Below are 27,645 nucleotides of genomic sequence, written 5' to 3'. Positions count from 1 at the left end.
GGACCCAGAAGAATTGAAAGCAGGGGCTCGAACAGGTGTCCGTGTACCTGTGTTCTTAACAGTAGTATTTGCAGTAGCCGAAAGACGTCCAAGGATGGAGGAAAGGATAAGTAAAATGTGGCGCATATACGTACGAGGGACTGTTACTCAGCCTGAAAAAGGAGGGACATTCTAACACAGTCTACACCATGGACGGACCTTGAGGACATTATGCTACGTGCGATAAGCCAGTCACAACAAGACAGAGACTGTGAGATGTCAGCTCCATGAGGTACCACGAGTCATCAGACTCCCAGAGACAGAAAGCTGAACGGTGGCCGCCCAGGTGGGGGGGGGAGGAGGGAGTTACAATTTACTGCGTCCGGAGTTTCAGTGTCGCAAGATGAGAAGAGCTCTGGAGATTGGTTGTACAACATCGTGAGTGTCCCTAACATGGCTGAACTGTAGAGTTAAAAATGGTTAAGTTGGGAAATTTTACGTTATGTGTATTTTAGCCACAATTAAAAACACACATACAGATGCGGACAGCCTGCAGAGCACCTGGCAGGTGCGGGAGACACATTGATTTATTTTAAGAGAGTGGTTATGATCTTAACAAAGCAGCATCAATGGGAGGATTATTTAAGCCAAAAAATAATATAGTACCAAAAAGCGTGGTGGGGAGGAAGTAGAGAGAGAAAAGGAAGGAGATATTTAGACCTAGATTTGCCGAAATACAAACCTCTTGCTGGAGGAAGCCCAAAGACCCGATACCTGGGATTTAGGATTGTGGAAATTGCAAACACGTTATTTTTTGTGGCACTCTGTCAAGACTTGGTGGCCTGCCTGCCTGTCTAAGTGGGGAGGGGCCCATGAGGTCTCGTAAAAGCTGGAGCCGCATGGAAGGCACGGAGTGGTGGGGGGAGTAGGTAGGGTGAGGGGGGGTAGACCGCCCAAACCACCCTCCCACCCAGATCTAGGTCCCTAGCTGCCTCTTGCCTACCACGTTCATCACAGTAGCCTTGGTTAGTGTTTTGGGGTCAATGGTCAATCTGAAAAAACCAGAGAGCCCCCGAATGCTAACCCCCCAGAGACTCGGTTCTCTCTGGACTGGGAAGGGCTGAGATACAGCTGCGTTTCTCTCTTTGACGCCCAGGCTTAAACACAGTCCCCCTAACACAGGAGGAATGAGCAAGTGTTGTGGATTCCAGGGACAGGACGTGCCAAAGCTGTGGCTCAGTGTCCCGTGATTGTCGTAAGAAACAGTGCCAGCCCCACCCCAGAGTTTCTGAGTCAGCAGGTCTGGAGTGCGGTCTGAGAATCCAGATCTCCAACAAGTTCCAGGTAATGCTGTTACCCTTGGTCCCTCCAAGGATCACACTTGGAGAACCACAGGGCTAGAGCCTCATCACTCAAAGGGTGGTCCTGGGACCAGCCACACGGCGTCAGCTGGAGTTTTGGTAGAAATGCAAAATGTCAGGCCTCACCCCAGGCCCAGACCTAATGAAATTGAATCTGCATCATTACAAAGCCCCAGGGAATTTGAAGGCACACTCCCTCCCCTGGTGGGAATAGCTAGTTTCCTGGCCTTCTGCAGAGCCCCGGCCCCAGGCAGTGAGGTTGGCCCATCAGACCAGGGCAAACTTGTCAGAGGATCCCTATTACCCATCACAGAGCCGGCCTAGAATTATCCTCAAATGGATGTCAGAAAAACTTACTAATAGTTATTATTATAACCACTTGCTGGATGCCTGTGTATGCACCAGGAGCTTTTCATACATTATTTCACACACTGTTATTATAAAGCCCCTACAAAAGCCACTTTGTGGAGAGGGAAACTGAGACTCGGGTAAAGTAACTGCTTACCAAACACAGAGAAAGAGAACTGAATGTTCTCAAGGTCTCGCTGGTCATTTCCCTGGTGCTAGCAATTTAGCCCCAGGGATTAGCCTGCTTCTCTCTCTTTGCCCCTCTCCCAGAGGAGGCCCGAGACATGAGGCAAGGCAAGGAGGGATCCCAACCAAGGGTGGAATTGATTTATGAAATCAGTTTTTAAGGAGCCTGCAATGTGTCTATACCAGAAACAACCGCAACCCAGGGCTACAGCACATGATTGACATTTCTGGAGAAGCTAGACAGCAAAGCACTCCTTGGCTGGATCATTAAGCCCCTTCATGAGCTTGGCTGGGATGTGGTCATTGACATAGGAAACGCTCCCCCTTTACAGTTGGTATACATAGTCCCAGTCCCCTGGAGTTCTTGGGGTTCTTGGGTGGTTTTGGTGGCTTACCCAGCCTGCTGTCTCATTCCAAACTGTGATCTGTTATAGAAAGCAGAGGAATTGAAGTGGGGGAGGCCTCTGGGGGGTGATCGAAGACAAGTATAAGGGAGCCTTTAGACCCAGCCTGCTCCTTCAGGTAAAGACAGCCTCTGGGCAGGTTGGTAGCCAAGAATTCGATTGTGTTTATTTTTGCCATTACTTTCTACTCAGGGCAAGGAATATTGGTGTTCTATTTATGGCAGTGATTTAAAGATTCCTTTTATGATAAATTCATTTAAGTTTTTAAGTGAGTCATTGTAAAGAAAAGTATTAAGTCAATAGAGTGAGTTAGCAAAACCCCTGACAGTGGATCCAGGAAAAGACCGAAGTCTATGCAGTGGTGATGTGCTAACCTTACTTCTTCCTCGTGATCGTTATCTGCCTCTTTGATAGCAAAGCTATGACAATCCTTGCAAAGCTTTCTATAGAAAGGAAGGGAGTTAATCTTCCCAGAAAGCACCTAGTTACAGACACTCTTGCTCACTGTACCTGGGAAATTGCCCAGGGTACGAATAAGGAATTCATCAATGAAACAGTCTTGTGAATGCCTCAAAAAGCAAGGGCGATTTAAGCCCGAGAGGCCCGTCACTCACCCCCAGCAATGCCACTAGGTTAGACCCTTATCTTGCAGTCTCTCAGCACGCTTTATCCCACACCTTACACTTTGTGTGTCTTGCATGGTACCTTTCTTGCTTGCAAGATGGGAGCCCTCGGAGGGCTGGGGCCGTTGCAGACCTGTGCTGCTTTGTGCTTCCAGCTCCTTGCACGGTGCCTGGCAGAGACTAAGTGCTGGTTTGGAGAACAAAGGAAGAAAAGGAGAGAGGGCAGGAAAGGGGGGATTTTGTTCCTTGAGGTTCAGAAAAGCCCCCACTGCTTACGTCCCGAGATCGTGTCTATGTTTCTCTCCATGGCCAAAGGAGAGAAAATGTGAATTATACGAGCTCCCCATAGAACTGTCTGATCTGAAATCCATTAAGCCCCGTCCTATTTACAGATGAAGCCCACTTTCCTTTCTCCTGGTTCCATGAAGAAAGACCAGCCCCCTGTTAACGTATCCCTCGCAGGGTAACTCACGGTTCTATACAGGCTCCGTGGCCTGGCAAGCAGAAGCCAGAGGACTGGAGGGATGTGGCCAGAATCGGGAACCAGACAGCTGGCTCCTGGCAGGCTGAGATCAAGCTGATAACAAGGTGATTAATACGGGTCTGCAACCTCCTCCATTCCTGTAGCATCAAGGAGGGTTTTTCAATCAATGCTGGTCTGGCTGGCTTAATGGTACCTAATCTTACCTTTTGAAGCTGGAACATTCGGGAGTTGAGATCCATTGAAAGAAAATAAAGTAAAATGTGTTGACTTTTGGATTTTTTAGTCTTCATCAGAGTGCCATTGTGTAGCGTTGTTTTTATTTTCTGTCTTGGAAATCGGCGGAGATTAGCCGCCGAGACGATCGTTCAGCCTGGACTAGGCAACGGTGCCGTTACTTTTGTTCTTCCTGTTTTCATCCGCCACAAGACAATCTCCGTTGAGGGAAGGGTCCATTCCCGCCCCGTTCACCAGTGTGTCCCCAGCGCGTGGCACGTGCTAAATGCTCAGTAGCGGCTTCTCAAATGTCACATTTCGGTGTAACCAGCGCATGCTACCTGCCACGGGCCAGTCCACTGGAAACATCTGCTCCCGACAAGGTGTCGAAACAGCAGCCTTACAAGGCGCTCGTGGTGCCCCCGGAGAAAAACTTCCCTGGTACCTAGATTCTGTGACAGTTACCGCGAGCTTCATGCGCTCATCACAAAGCTGTATGAGAAACGTATCTGACTCACGGTGCCCGGGGCTCACAAGCCCTGCAGAGCTGAACCCAGTACAGAGGGAAGGCTCAAGTCGTTGGTGGTCTGGCGGGGCAGAGACTTCCTAGGGGTTGACGACAGATGAGTCTGGACTGAGCAACAATTTGGGGAGCTGGGCTTTGGTTGCGGATTCACCACCGCAGGCCATTCACCTTAAGGGCAGGCCCTGAGCTCTCTGGGCCTCAGTTTCCCCATCTGTGCAATAAGCGTTAGATGAACCCATGAGTCTTCTCTGGCTCCAACACATCACAACTGGGTGCCTCCCTCAATGAGTTTCCCTGTTGGATGGAGTCCAGACTCACTGGAAATAGCAAATCCTTTTGTTATGCCTCTGAATTCCTTGCCCTGAAATTTTAGAGCAGGGCAATAAATAGGTGTGGGTCTATTTTCACCCACCACCTGCTCTACATTAAATAGAAAAAAGGGCCATCATCGGAGAAGGCGAACTAACATACTGAGCACCTGCCGCGTGCCACGCATCGCAGTAGACACGCTCACATCTCAGTGAAGCGCCTTGATAAACTTGCAAGAGAGGTTCAGTAGCGTCGCTGTTTCCCGTCTTCCAGTACCACTTGGAGAATCATTATATTACAGCAGGATTGGTGTTCCAGATAAATTATGCTCAATATTCCATGTGTTAGAAAAGCACCTGAGTGTGTGTAATAAAATATAAAAAAGCTATTATCAAATATAGCGAAGTTGGGGGATTTGGGAAGCCTTCTTCCTTTGGTTATCAGGAAGATTCATTGTCACCCACAAACCTCTCATGTGTGCGATGGCAGTGCCTGTCCTCAGCGGTGAGCCCTGCATTATAATAAAAATGAAAGTGACATTCTTGTGCTGATGGTACTGGTGATTCATACTATAGGAGCTCCAAAGAGGGCTGAGGACAAGAAAGACATTTCCCAGAGGAGGCAGGATAAGGGTGGGACTTGCGTCCAAGGAAGGATGCAAGGACTTTGCCGGAAAAAGAATGAAGGTGGTGATCCGGATGGGGAGAATGGCCCAAGGCAAAAAGTTACGAGCGACAGCAAGGCGCTTGACTGGAGTGGAGCTTCAGCAGAGCCTGGAGGTGGAGGGAAATATGGCAGGACAGAGGGCTCAGAGCCAAGCTGTCAGTGCTAAGGCTATCACACTTGCTGCTTTGGGGAGCCACTTTGGTTTAAGCTGGGCTCCAGAGACCTCTAAAGAGTCTGTGATAGATCTCAGGAGATTCATGAACCTCTTGAAATTTTAGGCATTTTTTCGGGGCAAAGGACCTATATATTTTAAAGGATTCTCAAAGGGTTCCGCAAAGCTGAAGAGATGTTATGGACGATAGGGATCCTGGAAGGGTTTTGAACAGGATTATGCAGAGAATACGTGAGTTGCTCAGAGGTGATGAGTTGGCGAGACCACTCAGTTCATCCAATGGAGGAGCATGGAGGGTACGGGCTGCAGTCGTGTCAATGGAAAGGAAGAGAGAGTTTGGGCATCATGGTACAGAGAAGAAGTGACAGCAACCCTGGGGACCATCAGCGGTGGCTAGGACAATGGTTTGATCTTAAACACGATGATAATAAAAGGATGGAGTTTATCTACGCAGGAATGGAGACATTTAAACATCACTGACTGAATCACCAATTATCGGAGTGCAGGGACAAAAGGCCAGCTGGCCCATTCCCCTTGATTCTTCAAGTACAGCAACAGAGGCCCCGAGATGGGAAGAGATTGTCCATGGTCACGTAGATGGTGGGCAACCGGGGAACAAGCCGTAAGAGAATAATCTTTAGAAGGGAGGTCGTAGAAGATGGAGATGGAGCTTGGAAGCCATTTGTAGGGAAATGTTAGTTGAAGCCAGATGTGGAGACAAAAATCCCTAAAGAAGCAGAGACCCCAGGATTAAGCGTTGGTCATTGCCCTCATTTAGAGGGTGGGAAGGAGAAGCCAAGGCGGCAAAGGCCATGGAGGACAGCGGACAAAGATGAGAGGGGAACCAAGGGACCGAAGCAATAAACAAGAGAGCCGAGAGCTCCTGGCAGGAAGATCTTCGGTTTGAGGGTGCTCAGGGGCCACTGGGCTTGGCCGTCAGCAGGTCCCCGGCGACATCTGGGTGAATGATGAGGTGAAGAAGATTTCAAAGAGATGTCCCTGATCAAAGGCGCGGCGATTACAGTCTGGCCGCGCCAAAGGTTTGAGAAGGAAGGAGAAGCAGGTCAGGGGTGTGGAGACCAGGCAGGAGGAGAATAGTTTGCAAAGGAAAGAGTGCATTTGCAAAAGTGAGGTAGAGAAACAGGGAGGAGTGGGAGAAGGAAAGGAGAGGTTCCATGATAAAGGCACATGTGGAGATGAAAACGGGGCCAATAACCAGAGCTGGGGACAGGAAGAGTGGGATGAAGCCTCAGAGACCATACTCTGGAGTGGGGAGGCTCCAGGAACATGAATTTTAAAGGAGGGAAGATCTAGGATCCGCCGACCCATCGGGCTCTTCCTGAGCAGATCCCTCTGCCTAGGGCTCTGCCACAGCCCTTGGTGAGCCTGGCTCCTGCTCAGATTTCAGGGTTCTGATGGAATGCCGGCTCCTTCAGCAGCTCTTCCCGTCCCCTGCCGAGCTTGCCCCAGTCCCTACACATCCATCGCCGTTCCTCCTACTTTCTTCTTAGTGCCACCAAGTACATGTTTACGACTCTGTTCCTTTGCTGGGGTGATCGCCTTTCTTGTATGTGTATGTGTGTGCTTCCTGGCTTCAAATTTAGATTTTTTTTTTTACGATTTTATTTATTTGAGAGAGAGAGCACAAGCAGGGGGAGTGGCAGAGGGAGAGGGAGAAGCAGGCTTCCCACTGAGAAGGGAGCCCGACGCGGGCTCAATCCCAGGACCCTGAGATCATGACCTGAGCTGAAGGCAGATGCTTAACTGACTGAGCCACCCAGGTGCCCCTCCAAATTTAGATTTTAAGCACCTTCAAACCTGGATGGGGGGCAATCTGTCTATCCCCACTGTGTCCCCAGGGCCCAGCTCAGGGCCTGTCACATAGTAGGTGCCCAATAAGTGCATGCTAATTGGAAGAAAATGACGGGAAGGCAAAGGAATCCAGCCATGACCTATCTCTCTTCTCAGAAGAGTTTTAATGAGAACAATAATAAAAATAAAATAAAATAAAAATAGCATCTGCCAGGCTGTTTGTATATATCATTACCTCATTTACTCTTCAAGTTTACTTACTTTAAGGAGTGAGGAGGCTCAGCTTTAAATACTCGGCTCGCGAAGAAGGAGCTAGGGATCACACCAAAGCCTGTGTTCTGCCACTCTTTTTTTGACAGCATTGGATCAAAGAGGCATTTTTGTCAAAAAAAAAAAAAATTCAGAGAGGCTAGATCCCATTCTGCCATTCCTCTGCCAGGGGGTGGGAAGGTTCTGGGCATTCTCTCCCCACGCCTCTCCATTCTGAACGTGCCCATGCAAAGCCTTTCACGTGCCGGGGTGTTTTACAAGAGCCTAAGAAGGGTTAAATTTCCCATCCACTTATCCAGTCCGCTGTGGTCACAGGGAGAAGTCAGCTGGTGAAGAATTCTCTTTGCCCCTGGACTGTTCTAAAGTCCAGGGAGGGGCAGACTAGCCCTCACTTCACCCTGGCTTCTTCCCTGGCATTTTCTAGGTGGATTTGTTGGCAGGAGAAGTGGGGAGGGGCGAAGGCTCAGAGGCAGCCCCAGTCCAAAGCCCAAAATGCTACCTTGAGCCATTATTCCCAAAACACCATGCAGAGCCACCAGCCCAGACCCTGGAGGCAGACGGGCAAACACCGCCCCCCCCCCCGCCCGCCACTGGGAGTCCAGACTGATGTTCAGGCCAAGAGGAAAAGCAAAGGAGGGGCTCCTTGTCCAGTCCATCTTTGCGCCCCTCACTTTTGCGTGTTCACAACAGAAACCAGGCTCCCTGAAAAGCTGCTGAAGCATTATGACCAAACCCCCCTAGAATGAGAGGGTAGGAATCCAGTGGGATGGACAAACCCAGGCCCTATGCACACACCCCTTGGAGGACTTGGCTTCCTGCTTCCTCCTCTTGTCTCTGCCAGGGGACATTTTCGGCATCTGTCTGGAGTCAGGTGTAGTGTTCCAGGTACAATGGCTATCTGGCCCTGCTCTCTGGCTTCTCTTACGGGTTTGCTCCAGTCACACAAAGCCCCAGTTTTAACTCCACTCAGGCTTTGACTGCCCCTGCCCCCAACCCCTTGCACCATGTTCCCGACTTAGAGACAATCTGTAAGACAAAGCCAGGTTCAGATCCTGCTTCCAGCCCCTCCTTGCTGTAAACCCTTGCATTCGATGTTTAACGTCTCTAATTGAATGGGAATACTAAAAATGCCCACCTCGTAGGGTTGTGATAGAGATGAAAGGGGAAAATCCACAGTGAGGGCATGGCCTGTGAGTGCTGGATGCTAGGTGCCCAGGCAGTAGGAACCCAGGATGATCACTCCTCTGGGCTCTGTCATCCAAGCAAAGTCCTTCTCAAGTCCCTACCCAGACACCCATTTCTAGCATCAGCCTGACACAGGCTTGGGTGCTACCATCGTGCCTATGCCCATCCCCACCCCACCCCCACCTGCTACAAGCTACAGCAACATTTGTTGAGTGAAGTCATTTCCTCTGCCCTAACTCAACATGGCTGGAGGTTGTGTTTTCCACCCTGAGCACCACCCCTGGGCTTTTCTCCAGGGCAATCAGGAACTGGCTCATAGGGAGGACCCAATCGGCAGAACCCCTCCACAATTCCTCACCAGAGCCCCAGACTCCTACAGAACACAGGCTGGGGGTGGGGATGGAGGCCAGGCTGACCCCTGAAGATATCGGGGCTGAGTGTCCTTCCAGAGCTTGGGCTGGCTTCCTCTTCCTATTCTATTAGTTGGCAGTTCAATCAGCCGGCCCCGGGGAGCAGCCAGCCTCGCACTGTACGGTAGGAAGAAGGAAGGTCCCAGATTTTCCCTTCCAGCAGCTTTGTTTCTACACGTTGCAGGGGGCAAAGGACTGGGCCTCTGGGTGTTTTTCTTCTGCTTATGGTTGACTTTAGCAATAAGCACCTTGTCAGGTGTCACTGAAAAGGAGCAAAAAACTAGGAGCCCTGCCGCTGCCTGCACACCCTCAGGTACAGCAGGCTGGCTATACCTGACCTAAGAGGGGCTCCGGAGTCAGGGGAGCTAATGGAGAAGGTGGCATGCACTGGTCTGCTGCCTGAGTAGGAAGGAGGCGGTCCAGGGATCTCCAACTACAGAGTCCAGGCAGAACGCTTGGTGAGTCGTCTCAGTGTAAGACAAGAGGGAGTGGTGAGGACTGTGGGGAAATGCAGCATATCCCCCCCACCCCCACCAGCCCGAGGCACAGCTGCTTCTCGGAGCAACTCAACCAATTAGTATGGCTCAGTGTGGCCAGATCTTCTGATTGTTCAAAAGAAGCCAGATATTAGCATGCTTTACAATAACTGTTCCCTTGAGTCTTAAAGTATTGCCCTCTGATTTTTGCGATGTTTAGCATATGCAAGCCACCCCCACCCAAACACGTATTTCGGCCAGATTTGACCTGGGGCTGGCAGTTCATAAACTCTGAGTTAAGTAAATGGAGATAGAATAAAGGATTCCTGAGGGAGAACCTGATGTTCAAAGACATAATCTTGGATCCGACCCACACATTCCAGAAGCTTCCCTTGGTGGAGTTAGCAAGTGGCAAGTGGGAAAATGGAATACAAAGACAGAGAGGGCCAGCTCAGAAAGTGTCTCCTGTGCTCTGCTAAGGACTCGGAACTTTATTTTGAAAGCTGTGAGGGTCTGTGAGGGAACCCTGAAGAGTTTCAAGGAGGGACTGCCAGACCGCAGTTTGCATCCCAGAAAGCTGGGTCCAGTGTGGGAAGGGCCGGCAGAGAATGACTCTCCAAGACGGAGAGGGAGAGAAGATGGGGACCAAGCCGTGATCCAGAGTGAGGCCGTGAGGGTCGGCGCCTGCTCCCCTCCGGTGTACAATCTGAAAGCTGGGTGGTCTTGGACGGGGGAACGTGGTGAGGGCCTGTGGGGAATGTAGGTGCCACCTTGATTCCTAATGACCTAGGTAGGCTGCCATCCTGGGCAGGTTTGAGTTGTATGCGGAGGTATCCAGGATGTGGATGATTCTGGAGCCCACAGTGAGGTGTGCCTGCAGGGATCAGGCAGTCATGGCATATAGACAAGCAGTGAAGTTGGGGTTTGGACCAGTGATCTATGCTCAGCAGAGCTCTGAGCTACCCCAGCATGGAGGGGAGGGCAGGCAGGTGGGGAGGAGCTGGGAGAAAGTAGGGGGAAGGTTCAGGGAACACTTGGAGAAGTGAGGCCACCCGACGGAGGAGGACCGTGTCCGTGGCTCGTGGCATATTTCAGGTCTTGCTCAGGTCACCAACAGAGCAGAGAGAACGAATGTGGGGTTGGACCTGCTCAAGGACCAGTAGGCACTTTGAGAGTTTCTGCAAGGGAGTTCCGCTGGAAGCTCAGTCCAGCACAGCCTGGCAGCCAGTGGACACAGCACACCTGGCTCTTGACAATGTCACCTCCAGAGGCACCTCCTGCTATTTAGCTGAGAGTTTCTTTGCTGAAGAAAAGGAAACGCACGAATTCGGTCTCTGGCACACCATCAGTGAGAGCAGCGGCAGCGGGGACCCCGGCTCTGCCATGTGAACACATGCAGTTTCTTCCACCTGCTGGTCCTTATTTCTCCCTCGTGAGCTGTCCTGCTGAAAGACAGCTTCCCCGAGGACAGCTGTTCCACAGGGGCTCAGCAGCCCAGCCATGGTTTGCTCTGATCCAGAGGCCGGCAGCCATCACCTTAATACTGCAACTGACATCCCTGTCTGTCCGGTGCTTCTCACTGCAGTCCCACAACAGAAGCCTGCTTTACCAAGAAGGACATCAAGACCTAGAGAGGTCTAGAGCTGCAAAGCCAGAACCCCAGTCCCCTAGCTGATGGTCCTGGCCTTCCTCCTTCTGCATGACACCCACACTCCCTGCATGGCAACCGCTGGAAAGGCAGGGTGGGGCCACATCTGACACCCAGAAGAAACAGGACTTCAAAGTCCTCTCCAACATTGGTGCCCTCGGGGGGTTTCCTCGGGGAAAGGCTGCAGCTGACATTAATGGGGACGCTGTTTCTGAATGCGGCTCCATCAAGAAGTGAACAAAAGAGAGCAAAGAAAGGCCGGCTTAAGGTAGAGGTCTTTCAAGTGCTGGCAAGGCGAGGCGGGTTCAAGAGCAAAGCATGGCACATTGGACGGGCATTCTGCTTCTCTTTCAAGAGCACAGATTTATCCTTAGCAGGCCCCATGAATGAAATGAGAGGTTTTCAGAGCTGCCAAGCTCCCACTTCGGGTTTTTTGCAGGAGTATATTTCTAATGCAATGCAAGAGGGGAAAATGACAGCCGAGGTTAACACTGTGTCTGCAGCAGGAGGCCCAGGGACTGCCGAGAAATGGACACTAAGTAACTGGCCAGTAGAGGTGCTACGGTCTGAATGCTCGTGTCCCCCCAGGCTCACATGTCAGAACCCTAACCCTCAATATGATGCTGTTAGAGAGTGGAACCTTCTGGGAGGTGATTCGGTCATGCGGGTGGGGCCCTCATGATGGGATGAGTGCCCTGTCCAAGAGACCCCACAGAGCTCCCTCGCTCCCTCCACCATATGAGGTTAGAACAAGAAGTCAGACCTGGATGGGGGGGGTGGGGGGACCTCACCTGACCATGCTGGCTCCCTGATCTCAAACTCCCAGCCTCCAGGACTGTGAGCAGTCCATTTCTGTTGATAAGCCACCCAGTCTATGGTATTATGTTCTAGCAGCCCGAACAGACCGAGACAGTGAGATTGAATGAATTTTCATATAAAACCACTCCTCCATCACGTTTCATCCCTACTGATGTGGTGCAGGTGAAGATTCTAACTTGACCATTTCTCCAACTATCTCACAGCCACTTGTCGAGTTAACCTTTGCTTCCTCTTAGCTCCCTGGCGTCTCCCTGACAGTATATTAAATCCTACCTGCAATAGGTGAAGGGTGGGGTAGAGGGGCCAGCATTCTGCAAGCACAGGAGACCCCAATCCCTGCTCAGCCTGTGTTTTCACTGGGCAAATCATTTAAACTTTTGGGGCATGTGTGTTTTATTTTTAAAACCAAAATACAGAAATTAACAAGTCCCTGGTACAGACCCCAGCACGTGGTGGGGTCAAGCCGATAAGTCATTAATATTTTTCACTGATCTCTTAGAATCTGCATCCCCTTCCTAGAAATATGTCTTATTAACTTGTCCATCTGGGACAGGGATTGTCACCTGGGTTGGTGAAGGCATCACTCTTAGGAAGTAAATTTTGCTGGGAAAAGAGAGGCTGTTTCATTTGAAAAACAAAACAAAAACCATATTCCAGTATAGTTGTATTTGAAAATTTTATAAAACTAATATTTTGCAAGAAAAACTGTGGAAAGTAATGCTGGACAAAATCTGGCTGGGTGTGAATATAGAGAAAAATCAAGACTTAAAATTGGGGGGCACCCTCTGTCTGGAGAGTAATGAGAATCCAGGAGGGACTTTATGTCTTTGTAAGTGGAACCTCAAAGTGTTGAGCGGAGATGATTTAATATAATAATGGATTTTCTGAGCCAGAAGGAATCTTAACGACGTCGTAAGGACTCTAACCCATCTCTTCGGTGGGGATCGTTCATCATGTCCCTTCCTAGTAGCATATTTCCTCTAGAGGGAGATCTGTCCCATGGCCAGACCCAGGAAGCCCCGACTTCACCTATCCAGGAAGGGTAGAAGGAAGAAGTCGCCACTGTCATCGCACAAGGATGGGGTTCAAACAAGATGGGGAATGAGTAGCGTCCATTGCAAGATGTTCACACAAGAGCCCTTTTGATAGTGTGATGGGGACACAGACCAGATTAGAGGGGCACCAAGAGAGGGTAGAATGAGGAACACAGGCGATTAGTGTAGACGATGCTTTAAGAATTTGCAAAGTACTGGCAAGACATAGAGAAGGCGCTAAGGGGAGCATCGAATTAAGATTGGGTTGTTTATTTAAGATGAGAAAAGCAAACATATATATAAATGCTAGTAGGTACAAGCCAGTGGCATGGCAGAGGAATCAGGAGCTGGGCTCCCGAGCCAGTCTCCTGGGTCCAAATCCTGGTGTCCCTGCTAAGTCCCTGTGCTGCTCTAGGAGGTATTTCAAGCCTTCTCCGTGCCCGAGTGCCTTCTCAGGAGGAATGGATAAGCAGTTCTGCCTCAAAGGGCTGTTGTGAGGTCCAAGATAAATATCAAAAGTATGACAGTGCTGAAAGGACATTTTTTAATATATGGAAGAGAGAAGAAGTCGGTGATAGAACAAGAGTCTGAAAGGCAGGACGGGTTGCGATTCAGAGCACAGGCAGGCTTGGAAAAGAGAACAGCTAGCTCCTACAGCATTCTGGGTTTGGATAAGAGAACAGCTGGCTCCTCTCTTGTAACAAAGGAAGGGAGGAGGCAGACTCCTTCTATTTACAAATATTCATTGAGCCCTTACGATGGGCAGGCACTGTGCCCAACAACGGGGGTGCAGCCGTCAACAAGACAGACACAGCGCTTCCATCACGAAGCTTACATTCCAGGGGCAGAGTCAGTGCGTTTAATACGTGAATATGGTGATACGAAGACAAAAGGAGATGGGAGTGGGGAGGGCCACGATGGGGGGAAGAGCAGAGCAGATGCTATTTTAAATGGGGTGGTCAGAGAAGGTCTCTCTGAGAAAGTGACATCTGGCCCGGGTTTGAAGGAGCGGGGAGTGAGTCACGGAGATATCTATAGGAAGAGTGTTCCAGGGAGAAAGGACAGCCAGTGGAAAAACCCTGAGGCTGGAGCAGCTCCCTAGGGGGACGTGGGTAGGTAGGCATTGGTGGTGGAAGTGAGGCTAGGATTTCCCTTTTTCCTTCCCAAGCCATGCTTCTGGGAGGCTGAGTCCTCTTCTCTACAATGGACGGACACCTTCAGCTTTTCCGACTCTGTTTATTCAGCAGCCCTCTCCCCAGCATGTTTGAGGCATGGGAGACACAGCCCACCCCCTGCAACATGGAGATGAGCTGGACCCTGTCCTGTGCTTGGCCGCAGACTGGTGAAGCCACGTGCCAAGTGACGCTGCAGGGGTAGGGAGCACCTTGGAGCAGGTAGGACCAGGACACAGAGGTAGGACAAGTGCTCTGGCTTGCTGTAAGGCAGGGCCTTCAGGATGGGGACAGGGGAGACTCAGAAAAGATTCTATAGCCTTGAATGGCTTACAGAGTCTTCTCTGCCAACGGCTTCACTGTCTCCAGCTCAAGCCACAGAATAAATATGCCTCACCTCTGAGTTTTAACTGCCTTGGTTTCTGGGTTTTCGAGTGGTCGGGGTTTTGGAATGCAGCATTCTCTTAGAAGTCTTTCTATTATAAAGTCCATCTCCTTTATAAAATGGGTATGGATTGGAGGATGACGAGTCCCACGTGGATTGGTAATCAGTGCCTCAGTTTACTCCAAAAAGGCTCTGGTTTCAATGATAAATCGTATGGTCTCCCTCTTCCCCCCGACCCCGTTAGAGGTGACAGTTTCATGATGAGAAAGGATCAGCGGTAAAGATGGTACAAAATGTTTGGCACCCAAGTGACTTGTCTACTTGAATTTTGACGTGCAGATGCCTATCTGTACTCCTGTACGAACACTAGAGAAATTGGCTGGAACATAATCAGAGCCCTAAGTTCACATGGATGTTTTCTGAAGTTGAGCAAAGGGAAGAGCCAGGAGTGAGCGGGTTGCTTTTTGTACACCGACAGAAGCTGATCAACAAGCGAAAGTTTGCTGAAATCAAAGCAGATAGATAATATTTAATAATTTAATAATACACTAATATTTAAAGTGAAAGAAGGGGGGACAGCAGAGAAAGGAGCTGAGCAGTCAGTGAGGAGAGCTCAGGGGCATAAGACAGACACCCGTGAGCTCGCTGACTTCACCCTCGTCCCTGGCCCCGGCAGCACAGACCGCGATCGTCATGGAAACCCCATTGTCAGGGTCAAACCCTACCCAGGTCTCTTCGGAGCTCTGTGCCCCGGCGTGAGGTCCAAGGGTTTCTGTGCAGTAAGACCCACTGTACAGGAAAGGGTGTCACAGGGACTGTGGAGCTCGAGGCTTGAGCTGGTGAGCAAGAAGCTAAGTTCTTGGAACCGGAGGAGAGACGCAAACTGGTGACAGGCATGGGTGGCACTGGGAAGAAGTCTAAATTTGATGGAACTACCAAGCCAGAAGCGTCACTTGCTGCCTATAAAACTGAAGCTGCCGTGACCTTTGCAGTCACACCGAGTCCTCGCTGGCGCTCCAGAAGCCACTGGCCGGTGTGACCACGGTCCGTGTGATCCACGGTCATTGTCACGCTGGTAAAGAGCTGGCAGCGCAGGAGTTCATCATCCTCCTTCTTGGAGCTGTGACTTCAGGAAAGCTGCGCTCGATCAGAAGGATGTCATCACAAAGAAATATGGCAAAGACGCCTCCCACGTGGGGGGGGTGAGAGGCATTTTGCTCTTCACTCCCTAGAACAGAGGTCAGCAAAGTGTGGCTCATAGGTCATATCCAGCCAGCCACCTACTGTCATGTGGCCCTCGAGCCAAGAATGTTTTGACATTTTTTAAAGGTTGGGGAAAAAAAAGCAAGGGAAGCGTAACACGAATATGGAGTGCTTTATGATATGTCCTGCAGTGTTCTAAAGCCTTGCGCTCATTAGCTCATGCGATCCTTACTAAAACCCCGTGAAGTGGATACTCTTACTCATTCTGTAGAGCAGGGAGCAAACGGAAGCTTCTAGATACGTTAAATAATAGTCAAAGATCACACAGCTAACGGTTAGTTCAGCGGGAACTCAGACCCAGGGAGTCTTAATCACAGAGCCTTGTGCTCTTAACCTGCATCCCCGTACGAAAGGTTCTCCAACCCTGCAAGCGTAGAGAGAGTGGAAGTCCAAAAGACAGACTCGAGACACACATTCCAATGAGGTCACAGGACAGAAGAAGAAAGGGAATGCTTTATAGAGGAATGACGCCACCTTTCTCTCACGATGACAGGACTACTAACTTTGAATCTCAATTAAGCAAACTCCAAGCTCCCCCCACCCACCAAAAAATTGCATTCTTCTCATTGTACAACCTGCAGTTTCTCCTCTTGGGCCACAAAGCCTAAAATATTTGGTGTCTGGCCCTTTAAAGGAAAAGTTTGCTGACTCCCATCCCGCAGAATACAGAACCTTGAAGTGGCTATGGAACGTGACTGGAAAGGCTGGCTACACGTACAAGGTGGCAAACGGCATGAATGCAGTGGCCTCTAGTTCTTAGAGTTTGGAGAGAATGGCCTCGAACTTCAGTTCTCTTGATGACCCCAGCCATTTCATCACTCCTGACCAGCTGCTGACTGGGTACAAGTCCCTCACCAAGGACTCCCCAGTGGTGTCTACTGAAGGTGCCCTACATCTGGGTGACTAGAAAGCTGGGACGAAGTTCTCACAAGTGCAGGTAGTAGACAGGTGGTAGGGGGTGGTCTCACAGTGACCAACCCAAAACGAATTACTAAGCCTATGGACAACATCCCATGTAACTGCTTTCTGCTCAGAGTGAATCAGGGACCAGTGACAGAGTCTCTTCAGGAATGCAAATTGGCCTGGTCCCAAGGGTGGGGTGCCATGTTTCCCACTGCGCCAGGGCAACTGAAAATACTTCCATTGCCAGCATCGTGCTGAGGATCTGCCCTGGATCAACAAGGCTGGGCCCCTTGCCCATCTGAGCACTTGGCCAAGTACAACCAGCTCCACGGAGGAGCGGATGGACAGCAAAGCTTAATTTTCCGGCAACACGTTCAGGAAGCTCCTCGCCAAGTAAGCCCTGGGCAGGAGAGCCCCTGACCCGTTCAAGCACCGGTCGGCTGGTAGGACTTCTGCTCCTGTTCGAATCACACGTGCTCAAGGATCAAGACACGAACACTTTGGAGGGGTCTTTCCCTCTCTTGTCTCTGTGATGTTCTGCCTCCATACAACAGCCACATTAAATGCCAAGTCTCCGACGCATGAACTACATGGAAGAATCTTTAAAAAATTATACTAAGTGAAAGAAGCCAGACACAAAGGTCAACTATTATACGATTTCCCTTATATAAAATATCCAGAATAGACAAATTCATGAAGATAGGAAGTAGCATAGAGGTTACCAGAGGCTGCAGGGATTAGGGAGATATCGTTTAATGGGTACAGAGTTTCACGGCTACACGACATTGTGAATGCACTTATGCCACTGAATTGTACACTTTAAAAGGGTTAAAATGGGAATTTTATGTTAAGTATATTTTGCCACAATAAAAAAAAAAAAAAACACTCTTGAACCCTGAAGCCAGTAGCCCTAGCTCTGTCCATGTGACTGACCCTAAATGAACCATCTCTATCCTCACGGTCCTCCCCACCATGCATTGCTGGGGCCATCAACTTATAGTGTGTCCCTTGGATGTCAACAGGTAGGAACCCCAAGTGGTTCTATACAAAAAAATGAAAGGAAAACAAAAACCTGCATCGAGGTTCTAGATAGGTTAAGTAACAGTCAAAGATCACACGGCCAACGGTTAGTTGAGCCGGAACTCAGACCCAGGGAGTCTTAATCACAGAGCCTTGTGCTCTTAACCTGCATCCCCGTACAAAAGGTTCTCCCAAAACTCTGAGGGAAGAACCATCTGCAAATTCACGAGGTGTGCTTTAGTTTAATCTTTTATTCTCAAGACTAGTCAGTTGTTGGGGCGCCTGGGTGGCTCAGTCGTTAAGCGTCTGCCTTCGGCTCAGGGCGTGATCCCGGTGTTATGGGATCGAGCCCCACATCAGGCTTCTCTGCTAGGAGCCTGCTTCTTCCTCTCCCACTCCCCCTGCTTTTGTTCCCTCTCTCGCTGGCTGTCTCTCTCTCTCCATCAAATAAATAAAAACTCTTTAAAAAAATTTAAAAAAAAAAAGACTAGTCAGTTGTTTAAGTTGGGTCTAGACTCTTAGTTAAAGCTGACAGTTTGTTTCCTGAGCCTGACTCTCCAGGGACAAAGAACACAGGAGATTCTAAACAGCTGCAAGACCCCAGCATGCTGGCTGTTACCTTACCCATAAGCAACGGGGCTTGGGTGAAGAGGCAACACCGAAATGCAGCTTTCAGGTTTGCCAATTGCTTTTCACAAAAAACAGAGCTAATTGTACATGATTTTTTTCAATATATCGTTTTTACGTGTTGTCTTAGTTTCCCAAGTACACTGTCCTCGGAGGGAGTATCGGGTCAGTGGTGGAAAGGGAATCACTGTCCTAAAATGCAGGGCTCTGGGGCACCTGAGTGGCATAGCGTTTGAGCGTCTGCCTTCGGCTCAGGGCGTGATCCCGGCGTTCTGGGATCGAGCCCCACATCAGGCTCCTCCACTGGGAGCCTGCTTCTTCCTCTCCCACTCCCCCGCTTGTGTTCCCTCTCTCGCTGGCTGTCTCTATCTCTGTCAAATAAATAAATAAAATCTTAAAAATAAATAAATAAATAAATAAATAAATAAATAAATAAATAAAATGCAGGGCTCTTAAGCAGTCAATCTCTACCATCGCTGTGGCTGAGAATATTTAGCGGGGTCAAATGCACAGGGGTTATTACTAGTATTATACCTTGTTTTACAGAGTTTTTTATGTGTGCAAGTGCTTTCCCATATGTTTTCTCCTTTGGATGACCCAAGCGCCTTCGTTTCTGTGACTTGGGCACACCGTGAATCATCTTTAGCAAATTTTTCTCACCTAATCGTCTTCTTATGTCACTCAGCCAAGCAGGTATCAGCATTCCTCCATTGTAGGGAAGGTAAGCTTATTTTAATAACATTGAAGGCAAAACCTAATCAGAAAAAAAAAAAACCCTTGTCAATTCATGTGATTCTCGTGGAGCCCAAATCTGCAGTCTGTTTCTTGGAATGACGGTCTGCCCCATTCTGTGGATAGCGGAGAGGTGAGACTGTGTCGTGTACAGGTGTCAATAATATGCAGGAACACGGCATGGTCACTGGGAAGGGAAGGCTTTGGAAGAAGAGTCCCACTTAACCTAGAAGTTAGATTTGATTCACTAAGCCCCAGTTGGGGAAGGCTGTCAAGGTGAACAAGACAGGGCCCCCCCCGCCCTGTTTCAATATACATTGTATTATTATTTAAGTATGGTCAGGCCAACAGATCAGGGGATGATTGCCATTAAGAAGATAGTTTTTTATACTCCCAGATCCCAGGTCACTTAGGAGGCAGAGAGATGGGGAAAACTGTGGACAAGAGCCTTTATTGTGATTCTCATATGGAGGAGGAGTGAGGCAGGACAAGCAGGCTGAAGTTGGCCAGTTTGAATAATTTCAGCAGGCTCTGGGACATCGGGGCTGCCCTTAGCTGTCTAATATCTGGCTCTGGGGTGATGAGGGCAGGGGATAGTAGCCCAGAGTATGAGAACTCAGTAAGACAGGTGTCAGGGGTATGGGCTCTAGATTGGTTGGTTTGCCTTTGAAAGGTGCACTCCCAAGTGAATTGTTTACTATCTCTAGGAATTGGCTAACCGTGGGAGGGGCAGTCCCTCCAGAGTCCACAAGGCTTCAGAATACAGAAAATAAAAGACCTGGTTAAATGCATGCCCTCCAGGGGCTGACATTCTAGTGTGGCGAGCAGCCGAGGAAACTGCAACCAGGACCAAATCTCCAGGCCCTGATTTCAACTCTAAAAAGAGCACTTTTGGGGCGCCTGAGTGGCACAGCGGTTAAGCGTCTGCCTTCTGCTCAGGGCGTGGTCCCGGCGTTCTGGGATCGAGCCCCACATCAGGCTCCTCTGCTATGAGCCTGCTTCTTCCTCTCCCACTCCCCCTGCTTGTGTTCCCTCTCTGCTGGCTGTCTCTATCTCTGTCAAATAAATAAATAAAATCTTTAAAAAAAATAAAAAGAGCACTTTGGACTATGCACATGAGATTTCTTGAAAGCCCCCCATCTGTGAGTCCATGAAATAGTTGAAATAACTAAATACACCATGAAGGTGACAGATGCTGTAAGACAATTGAATGCTCTGGGAGGAGAAGGAAAAGATGGCGGAGAAATGAAAATGGGGTTGCTTTGGAAGGAAGGCACAAGTGTTGGCTCGGGGTTCAGCTCGGAAAAGTGATGCAGATGGGCTGGCTGGTGGGACATCCATGTCCCCAGGGGCACCAGGCAGAAACAAGGGTTGAGCAGAGATTCTGAATGGAGACAAGGTCGCCCCCCTGCCCCAGGGGACTTTTGGTGATGTCTGCACACATTTTGGGTTGTCATAACTTGGGGGGTCAGGGAAGGGCTGCTACTGACATAAAGTGATGGAGGCCAAGATGCTGCTCAACACCTTACCCCCAACTCCACCAACAAAGAAATATCCCACGCAGGGGCGCCTGGGTAGCGCAGTCGTTAAGCGTCTGCCTTCGGCTCAGGGCGTGATCCCGGCGTTATGGGATCGAGCCCCACATCAGGCTCCTCCACTGTGAGCCTGCTTCTTCCCCTCCCACTCCCCCTGCTGTGTTCCCTCTCTCGCTGGCTGTCTCTCTGTCACATAAATAAATTTTAAAAATCTAAAAAAAAAAAAGAAAAGAAAAGAAAAAAGAAATATCCCACGCAAACGTCAACAGGGCTGAAGCTGGGTAGCCCTGAGGTAGAGGAAGGGTTGGCATGAAAAAGGATCTGGATTTGTGGTGTTCAGGTCAGTAGGTCTTGGTGCCACTCGGGACCTGGCCTGGAGGCAGAAGAGAAAGACCCGGGGCAGTTGTTGTCGGGCATGTGGTTCTCTCCAAACCCCTGGCCACATGAAACCAGAGGGCCGCATAGAGACAGTGCTCCCGCCTGGTACCAGCTTCAATTTCACGAAAGACACTGTGCACAGGGTTTGTTGAGGATTTGCTTTTTTGTATAAGCAGTTTTAAATTTTTATAAAGTCAAATCTGTCTTCTATTTTCTCTTATGATTTCTTCTTACCCTTCTGAATTTTAAAAAGTCCTTCACATATACTCTTCATACCTCATCAGAGATTTGATAAATATTCACTTCCATTTTTCTCACCAATTTCTTATGGGATCCCTTCCTTAAATGGGTACCTCTTCAATTCGGTCTTTCCAGAGGGTGCTAGAAGTATTCTTGGGGATAATATGACTTCAGGAATTCCATTGATAAATATTTTTGTGTTAATGACTTTGTGTTCTTTTCAAATGCGTGTATAATCACGATATCAAACCTGTATTTTCACAGATGGCACTGTTTAGGATCAGGAGTTTTTAAAGATGAGTCAGTTTTAAATCTTAAGTGGGTAATGGTGTGAGTGATAAGCAAAATATGGCGAACTGGTGATAGGAGTATGAGAATGGCTGGCGTTTGGGACACACTAGTTAAATCACTTGGAATTTATTTTGCTGTGTGGAATAAAGTAACACTTGGGGCGCCTGGGTGGCACAGCAGTTAAGCACCTGCCTTCGGCTCAGGGCGTGATCCCGGCGTTATGGGATCGAGCCCCGCATCGGGCTCCTCCGCTATGAGCCTGCTTCTTCCTCTCCCACTCCCCCTGCTTGTGCTCCCTCTCTCGCTGGCTGTCTCTCTCTCTGTCGAATAAATAAATAAAATCTTAAAAAAAAAAAAAGAATAAAGTAACACTCAACCGATTCCCTTCCAGCTCACCTCCAGGTTGCGAACCAACTACTCCAAACCATTCAGCGAATTTCTCATTGATCGTGATTGTTAAAGTCATATATCAATTCTCATACGCGGTCTTTCTGGATGATCTCTTTGGTTCCACTAACCTTTCATTAGCCTTGAGCTATTAGCACACTTTTAATTACTGCACTTGACTTAACATCTGGCCCCGCGGGTCTTCCTTCCCCGGGAAGAGTACTGATTTCGAGGACGGGGGTCAGGATGGGGGGATGCGAAAGGTCCATGACATGGGGACAGCAGTACACCCAAGAAAGCCCTTGGGGTCTGATCTGAGTAGATAGACTTACAGGGCCAGAGCTGGCCTGATAATCCCAGACCCCTGAGTCAAAAGTGCCAGAGCAGAGCTCTGTCTTCCCAGGGAGAAACAAGGAGGGATAAAAGGGAAATACTAGGCATTGATTTAAAATGTGAAGAACCAGGGATACTCCATGCAATCAAGAACTCGACCGGGGGGCGCCTGGGTGGCACAGCGGTTAAGCGTCTGCCTTCGGCTCAGGGCGTGATCCTGGTGTTGTGGGATCGAGCCCCACATCGGGCTCCTCCGCTATGAGCCTGCTTCTTCCTCTCCCACTCCCCCTGCTTGTGTTCCCTCTCTCGCTGGCTGTCTCTATCTCTGTCGAATAAATAAATAAAATCTTTAAAAAAAAAAAAAAAGAACCTGACCGGGAGGGATGGAAATTTGAGACCCGACGAAAGAGCTGAGGGACGAGGCTCTGGGGGGACGTAGCATACTTCCTGTTGTCTGGTTGTCCGCTGTGATGTGGGAGAACGTTGCCTGTTGCCAAATAATGCTGAAAAGACATTCCAGTCCATCAGGAGAAGACATGTATGTTTTCACACCCACACAACACATACACAGTGTTTTAACTACAGATATGATAACCCTAAAGAAAGCGGACAGAAAAATCCAGACTTACAGCCAGTGTAGAGACAGGCATTCACTTCCCCCAAAGAGTTCTCATTAAATCACAGGATCCCTTAAAACACACTTTGCTGGTGACTTAATCGTTTCTTTGGAGTGCTCCAACACCGTGACTGAAAGGCTAGATGGAACTTTAAAAAATGAGAAAAGTATGAAGAGCTCCTCAACCACACATCCTATAAATCAGTGAGAGAAAAAAATCTTTAATTTAATAAAAATAACTCGTCTCACAACTTTTTAAAAACACACACAGGGCCCAGAGTGGACTAGGTACTGAGGGTGGATGGATTCATCTAGCCCCTGGCCCAGTGTGAAAGCAAAGCAGGGTGAAACTTCATGGCCCTAGAGCCCCCCTTTTTCAGAATCCAATGGATGGTGGGGCTGGAAAGGGCCGTAAAAGTCTTTTACTCCAAAAACTTATATTCCAGAGGAAGAAGCAAAGGACCCCACTATTCACCCATCTCCTGCTCCCCTCTCCCCCCCGCCAACAAAGTGACACCACTTATTATTTTTCCTGCCACCAAAAAGCAAATCATTCTCACATTCGGTTGGAGGCAATGATTGAGTCAATCGCTGCAGCCTCTGTTGAACTTTGGTGTCTCAGGTTTGGAATGTGATGGACCTCCTCTAACACAGTTGAGTGACAGCACGAGCCGACCAGGGGCAGATGCTGAATCATGCTAGAGTGAATGCCAAGAAATGCTGAGTCATGCTGAGCATGACTGTACTATCCTGTGGGATTAACGAGGGGCCGTTAATCCCAAAGAAGTTTGTCTCAAAACTCAAATGAGAGTCTCTAGTGGAAACCCTGGTACGAATTGAAACACTGTTCAAGTGGGAGGCGGGAAAGATCTAGAGGCCTACTTCCCTGTAAAATGCTTGGGTCTGTGGCTGGGCCAGGATGTTGCCCATTCTGGAGAAGCCGGAGTAAGATCTCACCCTCCCTCTGTGGTTCTCCGGGGCGGGCTGCAGGATCTCCTGGTGATTGAAGAGGGCTTTGCGTTGAAGAGCTGGGTTTATAAATAATGCATTTCCTTTGTCTTGCAGGGATTCTGGAGGCAGAGGTACAATCAGATCAGCTGTGAACAGCTTACATAGCAAATCTAATAGGTTTGTAAATTAGATTTTGTGTTCATTTGTTTTTGCTGTAAGGCAGCTATTAATCTGCTTCTCCTCTTTGCTGGCTGGTGCCCTTCTTACTTAGCAAATAGATCTGTTTCGTTTCACTTTGGCTTTGCATTTCCCTAATCACTTTTGGGGAGGAGCTGTCGATAGAAGAGCCCATGAAATGGCCCAAGGTCTAGAGGCTGCAGAGATGGAAAACTCAGATGGGTGAGAGCTACTTCCTGGAAAAAAGCCCACACACTTTGAAGCATTTGAGCTACCAATGGGCTTGTTCATAACTTGCCTTTTTGCTGAGCGGTGGAAGCTCTAAAGAGAATTAGGTCTTTCACTCAATTTCATTGTGGTAGGTGGCTTATCCAGGAGATTAAGGCGGAAAATAAAACATTCAGGAACTTCACAAAGACCTCTTAAAAATATTTAGGAAGCCGACTCAGTAATGTTAATCTTTATTGTTGAATGCACAATCTAAACTGAAAGAGTGTTTTCTCCTGTGAGTATCCTTGGCCAGGGGCAGCTCGATACAGAGAAGCGAGCAAATGCTTTGCAAGCCAACAGACCCGCACTTGCCACTGGCTATGGTTGGACCATACCTCTGAGTCGCCATTCTCCGCTGATGACTACTGCCCCCAAGCTCTGACCTACAGTCTATGAGCCTGAGCTTAAGGAACTTTGGAAGGGAGAAATAATGCCACATTATTCGACATAAACATCCACTACTGAAAATGAAGGCCTTGTTTTACTTTCTAAATATCCTATTGTGGTCAGTCTGAGAATGAGAGATCCAAAGTATTTGGAGAAGGGTCTGTTATTTGCCCTTCCATTGATTTTTTTAGGTCTCTTGACCGTATCAGACCTATTCAATACGTCCACTCCTGACCCCACATGATTCAAGAAAGTGACCCCTCTCTCCTTGACGTCATTGCTTCTAGCTCTCTAATGACCTCTTAACCACCTGCGAGCTACAAATGAGGCTTGCACTGTGCCTGGTGAGATGCAGAAGTAAAAGAGGAGGCCATGTGGCCCTAAGCTCCTCTCTCTTCTACTGTGGAAAAACGTCCCCTTTTGGAGAAACAAGATCTTGACCCTTGATCTTGCCACAGGTATGCCCCATGGTAACTTGAGGGTGGAAGAGTCTTACTCAAAATCAAGTATGAGAAGCAGGAAGAAAACGTCTTGGGAGCCAGGCAGACCTGGATTCAGTCCCCGTGCTTGTTAGCTGGGGCCATGGGCAAATTATTTCTCCCCTCTGAACCTGTTTCCTCATTGATTTAGAATAACCCACCAATTCGGCTGAGTTTGTGCAACATAGAGCATGTAACACCAGTGGCCTGAGGTGGTTCCTGGGTCATCTAATCCATCCCTTCAACGTCACAGAGAAGGCAGCAGAGGCCAGAGACCCAAGGTGACTTGACCACATCTCCCAGCTCGACAGCCATGGAGCCAGGATTAACTCCAAGAAGACCATGGCTGGCAGTGGTCCTCCTCCAAGATTTCACTAGGCAGTAGAAACAAAGATGGAATTTTACCAGTAATCATGCCAGTGTTTATCTCTTTCCCTTCCCCACCTCCACCACGCTGTGTCCCAGAGAAGCCTGGAAACTCCTTCTGGAGTTTTCCAAGAAAATCCCCTGAGTGAGTATCCCAGAATAGGTACCTCTGCAGATCCTTCTGGCCTGAGAGAGTCTGGGGTCACCCAATGTGCCCCAGTTTCTGGAAGCTTCACGTGAGGACTGAATCCATGTTAAGCCATGAGAAGGCAGGTTCTGGTTGCTTCTTTCCGATGAGAACATCAGCTAGCCTGTTAGGAAGACAATCCCCCATCATGAGAAGTCAAGTGTTTCTATCACATATACATCTAATATAAGCTACAGTGAAGCTTGTGGCCTTGGAGTGTGGCAGCTAGATCTGTGTCCCAAGTGTCACTGCTCCTGCCTGTGGCCTGTGCAGAAGGAGGCAGTTCCAAAGGGTTAAAATAGCCACAGGCAGGTCCTCCTGGAGCCTCATGAGAGGGCATTCGGTGAGAGGTGCAGGAGACATCGTGGTCCTTATAGAATTCTAGATCCTTAACGCTGGATATCTTCCTCTTCTACACCCTCTTTCTATAAATGGGGAAACTGAATCTCAGAGAGGTAAAACGATTTACCCACAGTCACACAGCTTGTGAAATCTTCCCATGACACCTTCTGCTTCCTTTCATGAAAACAGCAAAATGTCCAGGGGTCTTCTGTTTCCTCTTCTAGTCCTCTTCAAAAGTTACATGTGTTTGACTCCAAGACCAGCGATTTCAGCAGAGGAGTCAGGAATATTGAGCAATAGAGGTGTGTGGGGAGAATGGGCAGAGACAATGTGCACCGCCAACTGAATTTCTTCTCTACCTACAAAAAGCAAGATAGGGCATCGGCTGTAGACTTCATTAAAAGAATTGCACCTTTTTTAACTTGGCTGTTTCAAGATAAATGCTGAGGACATGGATGTTTGGTTTGAATTCTTTCGAGCTCCAAAATATGGCATCACAAATCCACTTAGCACTCTAAGTGGGAGAATCTGCTGTCAGCACAGACAAAAGCAACACCTGATGTGCCCCACGTGCATCTGTGCGCATCTGACCAAGGCAGGCTGGCTACTACGCTGCCTTTAGAGATGTAATTGTAACCTAGTTTCTTAGAAACCTACTAGCATAGATTTCAAACCTCAGAATTCAAGTGGGTCCTGAATGCTTAGTGTTCCTGAGTCAGGTGGAGAGATGGTGTGCAGCCAGAATTGTGATTTGCCCCTGGCATACGGGGCCAACCAGCTCCTTCATCCTTCCAGGCTCCCCCAGGGTGAAATTCAAATTCAAATTCAACAAACATTGATTGAGCACCTGCTAGGTTAGGCCTTTGGGGAATAAAGAAGTGAATGAGGAAGCTCCCCTGCTTACAGCCTAGTGGGACAGGGAGACCGAGCACCGAGAACTGTGGAACAAGGTGTGAGGTGTCATCTGACGGTACAAATGGGGCAGTGATGGGATAAGGGGGAGGAGGAGGAAGGCACAGGCTGCTTCGCTTCCCCCTGGTATGAGTTTTTGTTTTCTCTTTATTGAGTTTGTAGACCATCTGATGACACCCAGCTGCTAATGCAACGGCAGAGTTTTGCAAAAGTAACTTGAAGACGTATTGCTACTCCAACAGCGACAGCTAGGTTCCACTGGGAGGAGACATTGGGGCAGGGGGTGGGGAGAAAGAGAGTTCTACCACCCCCTTCCCTGTCTCCAAACTGTATGTAGTGTATACCTGAGGGAGAGAATGTGTGCATTTTAGAGGATAAATAGACTTCCTTCCCTTCTCGGGTAATAACTGCAATTTTGCTCTCCCGAAGTTTACATTCAAGCCCGTGCGAAAACAAAACTATTAGACTTGTCATCGGCATGCTAACAGATCATGTCTACCCTCTTTCTGTTTTTTTTCCCTTCTAGAGCTGAAGTTGTAATAAATGGCTCCTCGTCGCCAGCTGTTGTTGACAGAAGTAATGAAAGCATTAAGCACAACATCCAGCCAGCCTCGGCCAAATGGAGGCACAACCAGACGCTCTCTCTGAGGATCAGGTAGTGGTAATTACCTATAGGACAAGAGACAGCCTTGGCCTTCCTCGGCACAAGCCGGCAAATTGCCGCTCTCCATCATCTAAAGAAGTCAGGATGGAAATAAAATGTTTAC

At 48.8% G+C, this 27,645-nt stretch overlaps 1 protein-coding gene across 1 annotated transcript in view; it reads left to right on the top strand.

Annotated features, from left to right (window-relative positions):
- Positions 1-27,645, top strand: part of ST8SIA2 (ST8 alpha-N-acetyl-neuraminide alpha-2,8-sialyltransferase 2) — a 63,738-nt gene that overhangs the window by 10,399 nt on the left and 25,694 nt on the right. Inside the window, exons 2-3 of the mRNA XM_040642610.1 lie at positions 23,873-23,935; positions 27,405-27,533. Of these exons, the coding sequence (XP_040498544.1) occupies positions 23,873-23,935; positions 27,405-27,533 (192 nt within the window). The remainder of the gene's footprint in view (positions 1-23,872; positions 23,936-27,404; positions 27,534-27,645) is intronic.

The sequence above is a fragment of the Ursus maritimus genome, unplaced genomic scaffold (assembly GCF_017311325.1).
Source record: "Ursus maritimus isolate PB19 unplaced genomic scaffold, ASM1731132v1 scaffold_27, whole genome shotgun sequence".
Lineage (NCBI taxonomy): Eukaryota > Metazoa > Chordata > Mammalia > Carnivora > Ursidae > Ursus > Ursus maritimus.
The sequence above is the reverse complement of the archived record's forward strand: the minus strand, read 5'-3'. Positions and strand labels throughout refer to the sequence as shown.